At 44.2% G+C, this 18,390-nt stretch overlaps 2 protein-coding genes across 3 annotated transcripts in view; one reads left to right on the forward strand and one right to left on the reverse strand.

Moving 5' to 3' along the window:
• LOC103190178 (hexokinase-2-like) overlaps positions 1-5,128 on the forward strand; it is a 28,499-nt gene extending 23,371 nt beyond the window's left edge. For both annotated transcript variants that reach the window (XM_042341656.1, XM_042341657.1), the window contains exons 16-18: positions 578-733; positions 1,980-2,213; positions 3,959-5,128. In XM_042341656.1, coding sequence (XP_042197590.1) covers positions 578-733; positions 1,980-2,213; positions 3,959-4,097 — 529 coding nt within the window. In that variant the 3' untranslated portion in view covers positions 4,098-5,128. The remainder of the gene's footprint in view (positions 1-577; positions 734-1,979; positions 2,214-3,958) is intronic.
• A 5,159-nt stretch (positions 5,129-10,287) lies between these two features.
• Positions 10,288-18,390, reverse strand: part of LOC103190172 (hexokinase-2-like) — a 33,603-nt gene continuing 25,500 nt past the window's right edge. The window contains exons 15-18 of the mRNA XM_042341660.1: positions 16,004-16,187; positions 14,140-14,295; positions 12,703-12,936; positions 10,288-10,809 (exon numbers count right to left, since the gene is read on the reverse strand). Of these exons, the coding sequence (XP_042197594.1) occupies positions 10,671-10,809; positions 12,703-12,936; positions 14,140-14,295; positions 16,004-16,187 (713 nt within the window). The 3' untranslated portion in view covers positions 10,288-10,670. The remainder of the gene's footprint in view (positions 10,810-12,702; positions 12,937-14,139; positions 14,296-16,003; positions 16,188-18,390) is intronic.

An 18,390-nucleotide genomic window follows, 5' to 3' on the forward strand; every position in this document is an offset into this window, starting at 1 on the left:
CATGGCTGTTGTCATGGCTGTTTCTCGATGTGAATGACGCTACACAATTGTAATCGTGTTCTTGTTGTGGGACATTGCTGTGTGCAAATTGGCTGCTGCATTTGCCTACAACAGTTTGCATTTATATAGCTCCCTTCACGTGGAGTCACATCTTGAAGCTTCTTAAATGAATCAAATGGTGATTAAAAGACACAAAAGTGTGAAAGGAGCATGAAATCCATGGATGATCACTATAGTGGCAATAATTCCAGGTCTGGCTCAAGACCAGCAGCTCAAAGCTTCTGGGCTTGACTTTCAGTTACCAATGTGGCAAAAGTCTGAAGTGTGGTTCCAGGCAGTGATGTCTGACTCCTGTCTGACCAGCCAGTTGGTGTGTATGTCAGACATCCCACCCCTTCCAGACAGGTGTCTATGGCAAGATGGGACCTGGCTGGGGTTTAAACCATATCTCACACTCTGGATGAGATACCACAGTTCTAACTGTGTGTTGTGGGTCATCAGTCTCTGGAACACCAAAAACTGGCAAAGTAGCTTGTTTGTGAGGCTGCTGTATCTGACTGCTCTGTCCTCTCCACAGGTATGAAAAGATGATCAGTGTTATATACCTGGGTGAAATTATCCGAAATATTCTCATTGAATTGACTGAAAAAGGAATCCTCTTTCATGGCAAGGTCTCTGAAAGGCTGAATACAGAATACATATTTACCGTAGATGTCCTCTCACAGGTTGAAAGGTGACTAAATCATTGACTTTTGTGTTTCACAAAAATTACCCTTAAAATATTAAAATCACTGAGTCCATTCTGCTGTCAGTTCCTCCACTAGAGATAATTGTGAGACAGACTTAATCGAGGTCCCATCTGCCTGTTCAGGTGGATGTTAAAGATCCCATGTCACTGTTCAAAATGAGAGAAGAGAGTTTCTCTCTCCCAATGTCCTGGCCAGTCATCTCCCAAATAAAATTAGTCATCCACCTCATGACCGTTGTGGGACAATGCTGTGCACAAAATGGCTGCTCCGTTTGTGTAGAAAAAGTTACAATTTACAGTATATCCCTTGAAGGGCTTTGAGACATCCTCCCAACATGAAAGGCTACAGAGTGGCAGGAGACCTTTACAGGACAGTTAGCCTGTGACATGCCGGCTACCTTGATTTTCTTGAGTTCCATTGTCGTGTACCAGGCGTATTCACACCAGCTGCTTAATTCTCATACAAGAGGCCTTGGCAAATGGCCAAGCCTGCTGTGAAGCTGCCTTTGTTACCAGGGTGCTTAGCGACAGATAAGTGTAGGCCAGAGCCCTCCATGCCTGCAGCAGCTTCCCATGTTTGCACGAATCCACCTCAATGCTTATAATAATAATAATAATAATAATAATAATTGCGAATGATCCGGAGGAAGTCTACAACAATTTGTATCTTCCAATCAATTCCCTCGATTTCTTCCCTTGGGTCGTGCAGAACCAAGATTCCGCACTTTGGGGTACCTTCCATCATGTCCCACTAGTTGTCCCAGTGTTAAACATGGCGAGTGCAGTGCGGAAGGCCCACAGGTGAGTAAAACAATATCATCCACAAACAAGTGCCACATTCCTCATGAGAACATTAACCAGCTTGCTCCTTCCTGATCAAACCACGAGCCTCCAATAGGTGCGATACACGTGTAGTGACAACCGGAAGCACCTCTTTTAGAGCCATTGAAACCAGTGAGATCCCTCACTGTAGTTATTGGTTTCACTCGGTTTCACCCTTCTTGTGGGTAGAAACTACTATTGCATTTTGGAACATTGACAGAGTGTGTGACTCAAAGAGAATCCTGTTGACCAGCGCCAAGAGGGCAGTTCCAAGCCGAGTTGCAGGGTCCTGAGCTGGCAAACTTATCATGTTGTGCCTTTTACTAGAGAGTTCCTGGACTGCAGTCAGTAAGTGAGGATGTATTTCAGTGGTCCATCTGCCTGATGTCTGCTCTTCTCTGTCTATCAGTGATAACCTCGGGCTGTTTCAAGTCCGTTCGATCCTTCAAGACCTGGAATTGGAAAGTACATGTGATGACAGCATCATTGTGAAGGAGGTGTGTAAGACCATCATTAACAGAGCGGGCCATCTCTGCGGAGTTGGAATTGCTGCTATAACGGAGAAAATAAGAGAAAACCGAGGACTAGAGGATCTGACAATCACCGCTAGTGTGACTGGTAACACATACATGTTAAGTGCACGGTAAGTATTACAATGGCAAAGTTGGACGCATATTGAACACAGTTTCAACTTCCTCTTGTACTGATTCATATCTGGGCTTTGGAACAGACAAAAACAGGAAAAGGAGGAGGCTATTCAGCCCTTCGAGACTGTTCCACCAATTTATTAGATCTTGTCAGATTTTTTAATCTCAAAGATCTTTCTTTCTTTAGCACTGACTATCTCTACTACCAACTCCCTGTCCATCCCTGCTTTTCAATATCCCTTTGGATAATGACATAAAATGAAAGTTTCACTTCAATTATCCGAAGATAGACAGGAGAAAAATAATGTCAGTGAACAAACAAAGGATGCTGTTCTATAATGTGTCCAGGACTGGTTTCTAGATCAGAATGTCTCCAATCCAGCTACGCAGGAGGCAGTGCTTGATCTACTTCTAGGAAATCAGGTGTGGAACATTCAACGAACAGCACATTCCTTTAAGATTTGAAATACAAACAGATGACAAAGATAATGTAAAGATAACGTACTAGACTGGAAAAAAAAACACATTTCAAGCAGACAGAACAATAGAAATCAAGCTACAGAAGAAGGCCATTCTGCCAACCTTGTATTAGAGTGTCTGCCTAATTATGATCTTAAAGACAGCCTGGCTCAGTTGATAGCACTCTTGTTGCTGAGTCAGAAACTTATGGGTTTAAGCCCCAAATCAAGGATCTTGACCTTACAGATCAAGTTTGCACTCCAATGCAGTACTGGGGGAGCACTGCATTATTGGGGTTGCTGTCCTTCAGATGAGACATTAAACTGAGGTCCTGTTTGCTTGTTCAGAATCAAAATACACAGTAACTTCACTTTACTGCATATCCTGTGAAGAGCTTTAGACATTTTGACAATGTATCAAATGTTTGTTAATTCTAGTGTTAAGTCCCAACATGAAACCTGAATTCGCAGCTTTCCAATTCAGATATGAGAGAAAGCTAATTGAGCCAAGTTGACACTTGATTGCAACTGTATACCTTTCGGGAGCAGGCCTGGCTCCTTAGCACCAAGGGAACAGTGCTGTGTAAAACGGGTTAGCATCTATACATTGGCGGGGTTAGACAACTAGCAGGCGAGACGGGTGCAGGTGAAGTACAGGTGACTCTAGGCACAGTTGAAGAGAAGGAATTTAAGATTAAAAGAGGACGAGGAGCAAGGATTGAGGCACGGATTTCCACAGGTCAGGGGGCAGATGTGCTGAAAGCTTGGTCACTGATGACAGTGAGGAGGGAGGGATCAGGGGATACAAAGCAAGTCTGTGTTGGCTGAGCGAGGGAACAGGCAAAGGAGTGGGGTACGAACAGGTCAGAGAGGTCAGGAGGTGCTGGGGCATGCAGGGATTTGTATGTGTGAGACAGGTAATATTGCAGAGGTGGAGGAAAACAGTCTGGTCAGGGACTGGGTGCGCGGTATGAAGGAAAGCTGAGGATCAAACTGGACGCTGAGTTTCATCAGTATTAAGGGGAGTTGGAGAGAGGCTGGGAAGGTTGAAGGAGGTCAGAGCTGGTGGTTGATGGGAGTCAAAGAATGGTTTCTGTCTTGTCCACATTGAGCAATAAAGTCAGGTCAGGGTCAGTGTAGAGCAGTGAGGGGTTCCCCATGGGAGGCCGCAAATGAGAGTAACCAGAAATGTGAAGTTTGACTTTGACTCTTAAATGTGACTCAGATCTGGAGGTCGATGCTCACTGTTGTGCTATCATTTACCTCATTCTGTTTCTCATCAGTTTTGCCAAGGTCGTGGATGATACAGTGAACATGTTGGCCCCAAACTGTGAAGTTAGCCTCCAGTTTTCAGACGATGGATCAGGCAAGGGTGCGGCTTTTATTGCAGCAGTGGTGTCACGTGAACAAGTGTTGACATAGAGAAAACCTGTCATGAAAAAACAAACTAGGAATATTGGCTGTCAGTCTTAGGGAATGCCTAGAAACTCTCTGAGGATCATTGAAAGAAGAGGTATCATCTACCTCATATTGTTCCTTCCTGTGGACCAGGCAGCAAAAGTGTCCAGACCTAAATGTACACTCATTGTGTGTTACATTCCTGGAATTATGCTGTCAGATTTGGGCTCTTGTGACATCTGCTCATTGAACATGTTCTCACTCAATGAGAATACAGTATATGGAATTTGTGCTTGCTGAGTGTACACTCATTAGACAATGTTCCTGAAGCTCCCAGGTTCAGTCAGACCATTTGTTCCCTGGATATGCGCTCCCGAAACTGAATCACAAGATTGCCCTGATATGTGGCAACACGCGTGGCCCATAAATACATACATTTTCTACATGTTGTTTTGTGAAACATGCTCCCTAGATTTCTGCTCCAGAGATGTATAAAGCCACTGGAGATACGTTTTCCATATATATGTTCTCTACACATGTGCTCCCAAACATGTACTCCCCTTTCATGTGCTCCCTGAACATGTGCTCCCAGACTTGAGCTCTGTGTTGATGTGCTCCTCAGACATGAGCTCCCAGAAAATCCAAATCTTGGATATTTGTTCCAACAACATTCTTCTGGGATGAGCATACTCTACACATTCCCTGGATGCTTCATGAACAAATGCTCCGTAGGCAACTCCAGCTTTGCATCACTCCTCTCTGTCTCCACATTTGCTTAATGTTTCTAGTCTTGTCTCTCTTCCCTTCCTCCTGCTCCAAACAACATTCCAAAAACACACACACATACACACACACAGAGTAGCTGTGCCAGAAACACACCCATTGTGAAAGTGTGTCTGAGTGTGCTCACAATATTTAGAAACCTGTTTAAAGATCAGAAGTTGTTTGACGAAACTTTTTGTTTGCTGTTAGTTGTGGTTCTGGGATTGGTTGTAAGTTTCAATTTGCTGTTGTGTTTGTGAATTAATATTGGAAAATAAAAGTAGTTCAATTACCACCCAAAATAGCTACAATGTTAATGTTTTACTTTGATTTCTCAATTTACTCAATGAAATGCAGTGGAGACACAATATATTCGAAAAAGTTATAAAAATAATCATTGCATTTATTAGGATGTCTCAAAGTGCTTCACATGATTTAATGTAAAGTGAATTAACTTATTGGGTGTTTCCTCATTTAATCCATGTCCTCATTCGAGATGTCTTGGCAAGTAAACATGCTCACTGTGAAGCAGGCTCTGCCTTCAACAACAAAAACAAATTACGTTTGTATAGCCCCTTTCACGTCGGGAGGACGTCCCAAGGCGTTGGATAATCAGGGATTTTGGACCCAAGCAGGGAGTTGGGATCAGGAGGGGTGGAGGGCCAAGGTGCAGTCGAAGAAGAGGGTCTCAAGATGTGCCTTGAAGGAGACAAAGTCAAAGGGACTGTGGGATGGAGTTCCAAAAGGTGGGGGCAGAGAGTGTTTTGAAGCTGTGGGCAGGAGATGGGGGAAAATGCTCTCACAAATGTTCTGAGCTGTGCTGCTCAACAGGATAGTTCTTGTTACCTGCTATCAACATATTGTGGGCTCAACGCTATGCTTGTCAGATGTCAAATCACAAAGTAGTGACAATCCTCGGAGGGTACTCTTGAAGCTGAACTGGCTCTAAGATAACATGCTTGGCAACAAAATGTCAGGAATGAATCAATTTTTTGGGCTAGTTTTGTTTATCTCGTTTCTGAACCAGGTGGGTCTGCAGTACACCAGGGCATTGCTGATCCAGCCTGGCTCATAAGCAGACTTGTGGCAGGAATTCTTCACACTCAGCTCCTGTTAACCCTGAAAACCAAAGCCATAATGGGTAGGGTGAACTAGTGGGACAAGCAGTGGAAAAGCTTGCCACACAGCGATAACAATGCCTAGTTTTATGTGGTTGAAGTCCAGCATTACCCAAAGCACACTCTGGGATTCCCAACCATTAGTTCTTGCCAGTTTGTACCTAATATCTCCGGAATTAGGTGACACAGGATGTGTCACTTCAGGGAGACAGTATGCATTCTTTCCCAATACACAGGAATTTCCATGTGCAGGGTGGAATGCACGAAGTGCTCAGTCTTCTTTGGCTAATTTTAAGCACCGTGGTGGTATTTTGCATGTGTTTTTTCCCCTACCATCCTGCTTGCTCCCGCCAATCACAGGGCTACGGCCTGCTTCACATCCGCCGCTTCACTCGCCCCACTATTGGCAGGTGGGCCTTCTGCCACTCTGCCCTCACCTTCTGGAAATCCATCCCGCAGTCCCTCCACCTCTTCCCCTCACTTGCCTCCTTCAAGACCCATCTCAAGACCCTCCTCTTCAACCTTGCTTTCGAACTCCCTGCTTCCCCCCACCCCTGTTCTCCACTCTCCCTGATCCCGACCCCCAACTCGGGACTGAAACTCTGTTCGTCCAGCACCTTGGGACGTCCTCCTGACATGAAAGGCACTATACAAATGTAATTTTGTTGTTGTTGTTATCAACCGGCCAAACCAAAAAAAAACATACATTTGTTACTGACTCTGGACACTTCACCTTTAGACACAGGACTGCCTCAACAGCTTCAATATTTCCAAAGAGAAGCTCCGGGATATCTCCAGGCGGTTGCTGAGGGAGATGGAGAAGGGACTAAGAAAGGAAACACACAAAGTTCTGTACTTCAAGCACTCGATCATTGTTGGCAGCTACTGTTCCTCCAGGTTCCTCCAGCTCGGGTCAGAAATGCTGTGCACTGTCCAGCGCCTTGGGACGTCTTCCCGACATGAAAAGCACTATACAAATGTAATCTTGTTGTTGTTGTCCTATGATAGTCCATTTGATAGAAAACTCCATTCCTTCTCCATCCAGACATCATTGAAAGACCCAACAGAAAGAATATTAGCAGCTCCATGATCCTTTCTTGTTGTCCTGTAATATCAAGCATAACATCTGATTACTTAGCGGTTATGTTTCCAGCATGAGGTACACTTTTGAGTTGGTTTATGATGCCACCTTGTAATGTTTTTCTTTACTGTTTATCCTGGGTATGAATCAAGTACATCACAGCACTAGCTTTGTCCACGACCGAGAATTGTCCTTTCCACTTTGGTACAAAGACGTACTTCTTGTTTGTATAATCCAATTACTGAGTCATCAATTTGATATTCGTATGGTTGCACCTTTTTGTCAAAATATTTATTTGATTTTTAGATTTTCCAATTTCTTTAGCCCAAAATTTATTTGTTTCTTGTATAGCCTCCACCATTTTTGCTAACCATACTTTCCCCACAGTTCCATGAAGAATAAATGTAGTTAATGAGGCAGGCACAACAAATGTCCAGTGTTTTCATCAATCTCCCCGTCATAGCCTGGTATGGAGAGATTTTAGTTGTGTTGCGTGGCACTGATCTGATTGCCATTAGACACATTGGGAACATGGTTGACCATTTTGTAGGATTTTCTGAACAAAATTTTTTTTAACATTATTTTTAATGTTCGATTACTTCTTTCCACTATTTCAGAAGATTGTGGGTGATGAGATACATGCCATTTTTGTGTTATTCTCATTATTTTCCATAATTCTGTGAAGATGTTGCAGTAAAATGAGATCGTCGATCACTGTCCATCGGATAGGAAGTCCCCACCTTGACGTTACGTTGCAAAGTAGAATACAAGCGGCCGTGATGGCAGTACAATTCCTGCAGGGGAAGCTTCCATCCTTTTTGGAAGCAATCAATGATAACTAGTACATATATGTAACCTGGACTACTTGCAGGGAGGGGTCCAATTAAGTCAATCTGAATATTGGTCCAAGGACCTTCTGGAGGAAGGGCAGATTGTAAATAAGCCCAATTAGTATGCAAAGAGGGGTTAGTTTGCAAACAAGGTAATCATGATTGATATAACTGAGTAATATCTGTGTGAAGGGAAGGCCATCAAAGTTTTAATATCTTATTAATTGTGGTAGGGATGAAATAATGACCACCAACTAGGTGGGAATGAAAAAGAGAAAAAAATTCATTGGCGAGTTCTGGATTAACACAAATACCGGAAATAATGGATCTGATCATTGGAACATTAACAGAGAAACTTCATGGAATGATAAAAATGTCATGTGTGCCCAAGATGAAGGTCAGACTAATGGACAGTGATTAATATACCGTTCAGAGACAATCTTGTATTGAGACCAATTTTGAAATGAACTAATGCAAATAGGAATAGGTGGAGAGACAACCATTATGGGAATAGGAATTGGAGGAGTCCATAAAAGGGAATGCATGGCCATCTCTTTGGCCTTTTGATCAGCAAAAGAATTAAACGTGGAATGTGGAGTACCTTTTGAATGTGTTTTAACTTTACCAATAAAACAAGGTGGAGTTTATGTTTTAAAGGGCACCATAAATGATGAATAAGGTTGGAATAAACAAATTGGTACCCTTCCGTAGTACAGAACTTATTCTGAAAATAAAGTGGTAACATTAAAACAGTATTAACCATATACTTGCTATCGGACCAAATATTAACATGTGAATGCAAAGTTAACTGAATGGCTAAAAATAATGCAACTAATTCGGAATATTGGGATGAATGAGTAGTAACTTTTTGCGATACAGTAGTATCTGGGAGACATATGGCAAATCCTATATGGGGAGAACCATTAAAGTGAAATGAGGAACCATCAATGTAAACATTAGTGGCTTCAGATAATTCATGAGGGCTGATAACAGGAGAATTGAATTGTATGGCCCTCCTGATCAGCTTCCATCAGCGCCTCCACACCTCAGGCAGTGTGAGCTTCATCATCCATGGATGCACACTCCACCTCATTGAGCCAGTCTGGAACCTTAGCTTCTTGTTTGACCATCAATTGTCTTTTCTACTCACATCCATGCCATGACCCGTTCTGCCTTCCTCCACCTCAGCAACATCGCCTGGCTCCAACAATGCCTCTACCCTCAGGCCACCAAAACCTTCATCCAATTATTTATTACATCTAGCTCCACTACACCAACTCACTGTTTGTCAGCCTTCCCAACTCTTCCCTCCACAAGTTGCAGATCATCTAAAACTCTGCAGCTCGTGTCCTCTCTCACACCAGGCCTTGTGACCCTATCACCTTCACTCTTGCCCGGCTCCACTCTCTCCCCATCCCCCACAGGATAGAGTTCAAAATCCTCCTCTTCACCTTCGAAATGCTCCCCGGCCTTGCTCCTTCCTACCTTTGTGACCCGCTAATGCCGTATCAAGCTATCCGTTTCCTCCACTCACCAGGCTCCAGTCTGCTCCACATCCCCGAACCGGTCCAGCCTGCCCAACCATCGCCAGTAAGGTCTTCAGCCTCTGTGCCCCAACCCTTTGGAACTCCATCCCACAATCCCTCCCTGCTCTCTACCCTTCCCGATCCCACCCTGCTTGGGTCCAAAACAAATATATTCTGTTTCCACTGCATTCCATTAAAGTAAATTGAGAAATCCAAGTAAAACATTAACGTTGTAGTCATTTTTGTGGAATTGAAGTACTTTTATTTTCCAAAATGAATTCACAAATACAACAGCAAATTGAAACTTACAACCAATCCCAGAACCACACTAACAACAAACAAACTTTGGTAAAACAGCTTCTGATTTTTGAACAGGTTTCTAAATATTGTGAGCACACTCAGACACACTTTCACTAAAGGTATGTTTCTGGTACCGTTACTCTGTGTATGTGTAATGCTGCTCGAAGTAGGAAGAAGCGAAGAGACTCAAGACGAGAAATATAAAGTGAATATGGAGACAGAGAGGAGTGATACAAGGTTGTAGTAGTGCTGGTATATGCCTACGGAGCATTTGTTCATGAAGCATCCAGGGAATGTGCAGAGTATGCATATCCCAGAAACATGTTGCTGAAACAAGTATCCAAGATTTGGATTTTCTGGGAGCTCATGTCTGAGGAGCACATCAACACAGAGCTCAAGTCTGGGAGCACGTGTTCAGGGACCACATGAATGGGGAATACAAGTTTGGGAGCACATGTGTAGAGAACATATATATGGAAAACATATCTCCAGTTATGCATCTCCAGAGAACATATATATGGAAAACATATCTCCAGTTATGCATCTCCAGAGCCCTTAAATACATACAATGTCTGTATTTAAGGGCCATGTGTTGCCACATATCAGGGCAATCTTGTGATTCAGTTTCGGGAGCGCATATCCAGGGAACAAATGGTCTGACTGAACCTGGGAGCTTCAGGAACATTGTCTAATGAGTGTACACTCAGCAAGCACAAATTCCATGAACTGTATTCTCATTGAGTGAGAACATTTTCAATGAGCAGATGTCACAAGAGCCCAAATCTGACAGCATAATCCCAGGAATGTAACACACAGTGAGTGTACATTTAGGTCTGGACACTTTTGCTGCCTGGTCCACAGGAAGGAACAATGTGAGGTAGATGATACTTCTTGCTGCAATGATCCGCAGAGCATTTCTGGGAATTCCCTGAGGCTGACAGCAAATATTTCACAGTTTGGTTTTCCATGACAGGTTTCCTCTATGTCAACACTTGTTCACGTGACACCACTGCTGCAATAAAAGCCGCACCCTTGCCTGATCCATCGTCTGAAAACTGGAGGCTAACCGCACACTTTGGGGCCATCATCTTCACTGTATCATCCACGACCTTGGCAAAACTGATGAGAAGCAGAATGAGATAAATGGCAGCACAACAGTGAGCATCGACCTCCAGATCTGAGTCACATTTAAGAGTCAAAGTTAAGCTTCACTTTTCTGGTTACTCCCACTTGCGGCCTCCCATGGGGAACCCCTCACTGCTCTACACTAAATCTGACCTGACTTTATTGCTCAATGTTAGCAAGACGGAAACCATCCTCTTTGACTCCCATCAACCTCCAGCTCTGACCTCCTTCAACCTCCCCAGTCTCTCTCCAACTCCCGTAATCACTTAGGAGCCGCGGGGTCCCATTTGATCCTCAGCTTTCCTTCATACCCCACACCCAGTCCCTGACCAGACTGTTTTCCTCCACCTCAGCCACATCACCTGTCTCTGACACTATCTTCCACCCAACTTGTGCATGGCATCATCATCTACCGCCTCGTTTTTCAAACACTCTCCTCGCCAGTCTACTCGGTTCCACCATCCATGAGGTCCAGCTTATCCAAATCACCACCGTCAGCATCCTCACGTAACTCAACACACCATCACCCTGAGCCCCACCAGGCCATCTCCGTGTTCCCATCTCTGAAAGGATTGATTCAATGATCCTCTCCCTAATATTGCAAATCCCTTCATGCCTCAGCACCTCCTGATCCCTCTGGCCTGCTCATACCCCACTCCTTTGCCTTCCCCTCAGCTTGCCTTGTATCCCGATATCTCCCTCCACACTATCATCAGTGGCCAAGCTTTCAGCCCCTCTCATCCTAACCTCTGCAACTCCTTGCCTCAATCCTTGCTCCTCATCCTCTCTTTATTCCTTTTCTTCAATTGTGTCTACAGTCACCTAAGCTTCACCTGCACCTCTCTCCCTTGCTAGTTTCTAACCCTGTCAATGTCAACGTGAAAAGCGCTATATCAAATGCAAGGATTATTATTATTATTATTATTATAGACGCTAACCCATTTTACACAGTGTTGTTCTCTTGCTGCTGAGGAGCCAGGTCTGCTCTCAAAAGCTATACAGGTGGAATCAAGTATCAGCTTGGTTCAATTAGTAGCTCTCTCTCATATCTGAATTGGAAAGTTGTGAATTTGGTTTCATGTTTGGATTTAACAATAGAATTAACAAACATTTGATAGAATGCATTATCACATTGTCTAAAGTGCTTCACAGGATATACCGTAAAGTGTGTATATCTCATTTGAAGCACAGCATCTCCAATAATGCACTGCACTGGAGTGCAAATCTCAATTTGGGGCTTAAACTCATAATTTACTGGCTCAGCACTAAGAGTTCTACCAACTGAGCCAGGCTGTCTTTAAGCTCATAGTTAGGCAGACACTCTAATACAAGACTGGCAGAATGGCCTTTTTCTCTATCTTGATTTATATTGTTCTGTCTGTCTGCTTGAAATGTGTACTGTTTCCAGTCTAGTACGTTATCTTTACATTATCTTCTTATTCTGTTTGTACTTCAAATCTTGTATGAAAGTCGCGGTTCGTTAAATGTTCTCTACCTGATTTCCTAGAAATAGATCAAGCACTGCCTCCTGCATAGCTGTACTGGAGACACTCTGATCTACAAACCAGTCCTGGACACATTATAGAACAGCCTCCTTTGTTTGGTCACTGGCATTATTTTTATCCCATCTATCTTTAGATAATTCATTATGTAAACGGATGTTGAAAAGCAAGGATGGACAGAGAGTTGGTAGTAGAGGTATTCAGTGCTAAAGAAAGAACGATCTTTAAGATTAAAAGAATTACCAGATCTAATAAATTGATGGAACAGTCTCGATGGGCTGAATAGCCTCCTGTTTTCATCGTTCCAAAGCCCAGATATGAATCAGTACAAGAGGAATTAAAATTGTATTCAAACTGTGTCCAACTTTACCATTGTAATACTTACCGTGCGCTTAAGCTGTATACGTTACCAGTCACTCCAGCAGTAATTGTTAGATCCTCTAGTCCTCGGTTTTCTCTTATTTTCTCTGTTATAGCAGCAATCCCAACTCCGCAGAGATGGCCCGCTCTGTTAATGATGGTCTTACACACCTCCTTCACAATGATGCTGTCGTCACACGTGCTTTCCAATCCCAGGTTTTGAAGGATCGAACGGACTTGCAAAAGCCCGAGGTTATCACTGATAGACAGAGAAGAGCAGACATCAGGCAGATGGACCACTGAAATACATCCTCACTTACTGACTGCAGTCCAGGAACTCTCTAGTAAAAGGCACAACATGATAAACTTGGCAGCTCAGGATCCCCCCATCTTGCCTTGGAACTTCTGATCAACAGGATTCTCTTTGAGACACGCACTCTATCAGTGTTCCAGAATACAATAGTAGTTTCTATCCACAAAAAGGGTGAAACCGAGTGAAACCAATAACTACAGTGAGGGATCTCACTGGCTTCAATGGCTCTAAAAGAGGTTGTCACTATACATGGATCGCATGCATTGGAGGCTTGTGGTTTGATCAGGAAGGAGTAGGCTGGCTAATGTTCTCTTGAGGAATGTGTGGGACAGGTTGTGACTCTGTATGAGATTGCAGAATGCCATAAGACTAAGGGGAAACCCAGTTAGCTTGCGTTCATCAAATTTCACATGGCATTCAACCTAGTGCCTCATGAGGCCATCGTGATGAAACTGGAAACCATGGAAGTACATGGCCGAATCCGGGATTTTATCCTGAATGTGTTCTCCATCTCCAAGATTCATGTAATTCGAAGACAGTGGAGTCACTGAGCCCATCCCTTTGGAATGGGGGTAAGGCAAGGATGTCCTTTGTCACTGACCTATCACTTATCTCCCTGGAGGCACATTTAGTTTCACAGTGGGACTGACTATCGGCCAAGGCCACTCGCATGAGAACTAAGCAGCTGGTGCTGAGTACGCCTGGTACATGGCATTGAACCTCGAAACACCAAGTAGGTAGGCATGTCACAGGCTGTCCTCCAAAGGTCTCCCGCCAATCTGTAACCTTTCATGTCGAGAGGATGTCTCAAATCACTTCAAGGGATATACTGTAAATTATAGTGAATGTGTCTTTTCTAGGCAAATGCAGCAGCCATTTTGTGCACAGCATTGTCCCACAACGGTCATGAGGTGAATGACTAATTTTATTTGGGAGATGACTGGCCAGGATACTGGGAGAGAGAAACTCCCTTCTCTCGTTTTGAACAGTGACATGGGATCTTTAACATCCACCTGAACAGGCAGACGGGACCCCGGTTAAGTTTGTTTCATAGTTATCTCCAGTGGCTGAACTGGCACCAGAATGGCTCAATGGTTTGAATATTTTCAGAGTAATTTTTGTGAAACATGCAGTCAATGATTTAGTCACCTTTCAATCTTTGAAAGGACATCTAAGGTGAGCATGTCTTCTGTATTCAGCCTTTCAGAGACCTTGCCATGGAAGAGGATTCCTTTTTCAGTCAATGCGATGAGAATACTTCGGATAATTTCACCCAGGTACATACCACTGATCATCTTTTCATACCTGTGGAGAGGACAGAGCAGTCAGATACAGTAGCCTTACAAACAAGCTACTTTTAGTTTAGTGCAGTTTCCTGATCCAGAGACCAATGACCCACAACACAGGGTTAGAACTACAGTATCACGTCCAGAGTGTGAGATATGGTTAAACACCAGCCAGGTCCTGATTCAGGGTTGCCAAAGATCCCTGTCTAGAGGGGGAGGGATGTCAAGGAAGCTTTGAGCTGCTGGTCTTGAGCCAGACCTGGAATTATTGCCACTATAGTGATCATCCATGCATTTCATATAGCTCCTTTCACACTGTTTTATGTCTTTTAATCACCATTTGATTCATTTAAGAAGCTTCAAGATGTGACTCCAAGTGAAGGAAGCTATATAAATGCAATTTGTTGTAGGCAAATACAGCAGCCAATTTGCACACAGCAATGTCCCACAAACAACAACAACAAAATCACACTTGTTTAGCGCCTTTCAAGTCAGTAGGACATCCAAGCCCCTGGACAATCAGTGTTTTGTACCTGAGCTGGGTGTTGGGATTGGGGAGGCTAGAGAGTAGGGGTGGAAGGAGGGGGACTGAAGGCACGATTAAAGAGTCTTTAGTGCAAGGAGGATCTTGAGACGAGGAGGTAGTGGAGGGGGCAACAAAGGTAGGGGGAGTAAGGCCATAGAGGGCTTTGAAGGTGAGGACCAGGACCTTGAATTGTATCTTCTCTGTGATGGGAAGCCAGTGGAGTCAGGCAAGGATGCGGGTGATAGGGTTGCAGAGCTTGGTGCGGAAGAGGACACGGGCTGCAGAGTTCTGGATGATCTGCAGTCTATGGAGGGAGGAGTCAGGGAGGCTGACAAGCAGGGAGTTTGCGCAGTTGAGCTTGAATGTTATGAATGTGTGTATGAGGATCTCGACAACCTGCAGTGTGAGACATTGGTGGAGCCGGACGATGTTGCGGAGGTGGGGAAAGGCAGAGCAAGACACGGCATCGATGTACAGTAGAAAGGATAGTTGGCTCAGTAGGGTGGAGTGTGCATCCATGGATGTTGCTGCTGTCAGTGCCTGAGGTGTGGCAATACTGACAGGAGCCAATCAGGAGGGCCTCAGTCTTGTTGGATGTTCAGCTGCCGAAAGTTAGCTCTCGTCCAGGACTTAATGTCTGATAGACATTCTGTCAGGACAGCAGTGGTCCTGGAGTCAAGAGTGGAGGCAGAGAGATAGAGTTGGGTGTCATCTGCATACATGTGGAAATTGAACCACTGTCTGCGGATGAAGTCACTGAGAGGGAGCATACAGATATTGTAAAGGAGGAGACCAAGGATAGCGTTGAAGTAAGTCCCGGAGCTCTTGAACCAGCAGAAAGAGCAGAAACTCTTGACTCTCCTTCAGTCTGGAAAGCAGTGGTCAGTTTAAGCTCTCCCATGGAGCCCCAGCTGAAACCAGCAGAGGCAGCATAGAGTGGGAATCACGTCAGCAAGCTCTTGATCTATAAGCTGCAGCTCTCTCCAATATATCTTCAGGAATGTCCTTTTCTCTTCCTGAACAGAATCAAATGATCACTTGCATGATTTCCTTTAGGAAGGAACCTTACGAAGTGACAGGAGCAGAGAATCCAGTAGTGTGTGAAGTTGCCCAATTAAGACAAAGCCTGTCTTCTCTCATTATAACAAGCACCTTACAGATTGAGTTTAATCGGGGAGGAGATTTGGGCAGAATGTCTTACGTTTGTTGTCCTGGGTTCTGAGAATAACTATCCAATTGTTTGTCAATCGATGTGTTCATGTCTTCCAGACAACCGTTGTCCCCAAATGCTCCCCACTCCATATTGATGCACATTCGTCCTTCGTTACCAGGCACTATCTCAATGTTCCTCATCTCCTCCATGTAACATGCGTTAGTGCCAGTTCCTGCAGACACAGTGTGAGATTGTCATACAGTAAGAAGAATCATAGAAATTTACATAGCAGAAAAAGGCCATTTGGTCCATCAAGTGTGCAGTGGCTCCCAGAACTAGCTGTTCATTCAGTCACACTGCTCTACTCTAACCCAATACCCTTCAAGCCTCTACTTCCCTTTTGAAACTCACAACAGAGCCTTGAAATGTGAAGGCAAACTCTAGAATCAGTTTTTGTGTGAGATTGAAGCTGTGTTACTCCTGAGGCTGCGACTCTTCCAACTCGGCTCCTGTTAACCTTGTAAATCAAAACAAGAATGGGTAGGGCGGTCCTAGCTGGCAGTAGAAAAGATATTTGCCAGTGTTAGAAGATAAGCATAGTCCACATGGGGTTGAGCTGGCTCTGAGGTGATGTGCTTGACAAAACAACATTGGAAATATGCCCATCCTCTTCTGTTGTAGAGGACCTCAGCCTATTCCGGTACCTCAGCCAACAACAACAAATTGCATTTATATAATGCCTTTCATGCTCTATATAAATGCATAGGGAGGTCATGCCAAAGTGGCCAGGCAGGTCCACAGTACTTCAGGGAACTGCTGATGATAGACGAGCCAGCCTGGCTCATCAGCAGGACTTAGAGGGCACACCTGTCATTGGGAACAGGGATTCTTCCCATTCAGCTCCTGTTAACCCTTCAAACCAGGCACTGATAGGTAGGATGGTCCTCATTGGCTAAGACACAAGAAGCTTGCCGTATAACACTCTTAATGACAAGCTATAGGTTTTAGGATAGAATCCAGATGTTATGGAGTCTAACTGACTAAAGCCCCACAGCTTGCCTTTGGGAACATTGTCTAGCAAGCTTCCTATATCTGGTCCAACGAGGAACCCAAAGCACAATCTGGGGTCTCCAAGACCAAGCTTTTGCCAAACTATGCGCAAAACTTTGGTATGCATTTGGTAAGCCAGAAGCAACCCTATCTGTCCTTTCCTAGTTTTACTTACCTATCCTATTGTCTCCATTTTGTCTCCTCCAACAGCTTCTCCTCTTTCCTCCTGCAATGTCACGTGTGGCGTTCCTCAGGGCTCTATCCTCAGTCCTCTCCTCTTTATATATCTACATGCTCCCACTCAGCGTTGGTATCCACAGACATGCAGTTATCTTCCGCATGTATGTGGATGACCAAACTGTATTACTCTGCTTCCACCCTTGATTCCAGGACCACTGCTGACCTGATGGACTGTCTGTCAGATATCAAGTCCTGGATGAGAGCTAACTTTCTCCAGTTGAATGTCGATAAGACAGAGGCCCTCCTGCTTGGCTGCCACCAGCAATTTCTCACCTTAGGCGCTGGCAGCATAAATCTACATGGCTGCACTTTACACCTCAAGGATCCAGCACGCATCCTTGGTATCTTGTTCAACTTTCAACTGTCCTTCAAATTCCACATCCCGCATCGGGTCTCTTATGCATTTGTATTTGGTCATTCGGGCATGTAACACACGTGGAAACCCATCAAGATGTTTAAGAGTAACCAAACTGAGCACCATGCATTTCACCTATACAAGGAAATTCTCAAGATATTTATTGGAATGGAATGTGCACTTTCTCCCTGGAGGGAACCGTCCTTCCAAAGTGAAAGGTGCAAAACAAATGTTACAAATATTTCGTATTTTGTATTGTACCTAATTCCAGAGTTTTAGGTGCAGGTTGGCACGAGCCAAGGCTTAAGGACAGCATTGGCCATCAAGCTTGCCCGCTGCTTGTCCAGCTTGGACTACACTAATCATTAGGGCTTTGGCTTCCAGAGTTTACAGGAGCTGAGTGGGAAGAATCCCTGGTCCAGTGGCCTGCCCTTCTAAGTCCTGTCAATGAGCCAGGCAGGGCTGTGCTGTCATTGGCAGTGCCCTAGAGTACTGGGGTCCCATCTGGCTCAGGAACTGGAATACCGAGACTGCTGTAGAGGACTGGCTCAATTCTGACATTTCATTACTAAACACATCACATTGGAGCAAGTTCATCTCCAAGGAGACTCCATTTATCTACTGCGCCCCAAAGAGGACAGTCGCCAGTGGGTCATTTGACAGGGAATTTTCCAGAAGTCAATTCTAGCAATAGCTATAAAATATATCTTTAAAAATGTGAAGCAATTTAAATGAGGAAGAAAGACCTGAAGGAGGGGATTAAGATTAAAATCCTTCTGTCATTTGCCTA

This window comes from Callorhinchus milii, unplaced genomic scaffold (genome assembly GCF_018977255.1).
Source record: "Callorhinchus milii isolate IMCB2004 unplaced genomic scaffold, IMCB_Cmil_1.0 Scaffold17, whole genome shotgun sequence".
Classification (NCBI taxonomy): domain Eukaryota; kingdom Metazoa; phylum Chordata; class Chondrichthyes; order Chimaeriformes; family Callorhinchidae; genus Callorhinchus; species Callorhinchus milii.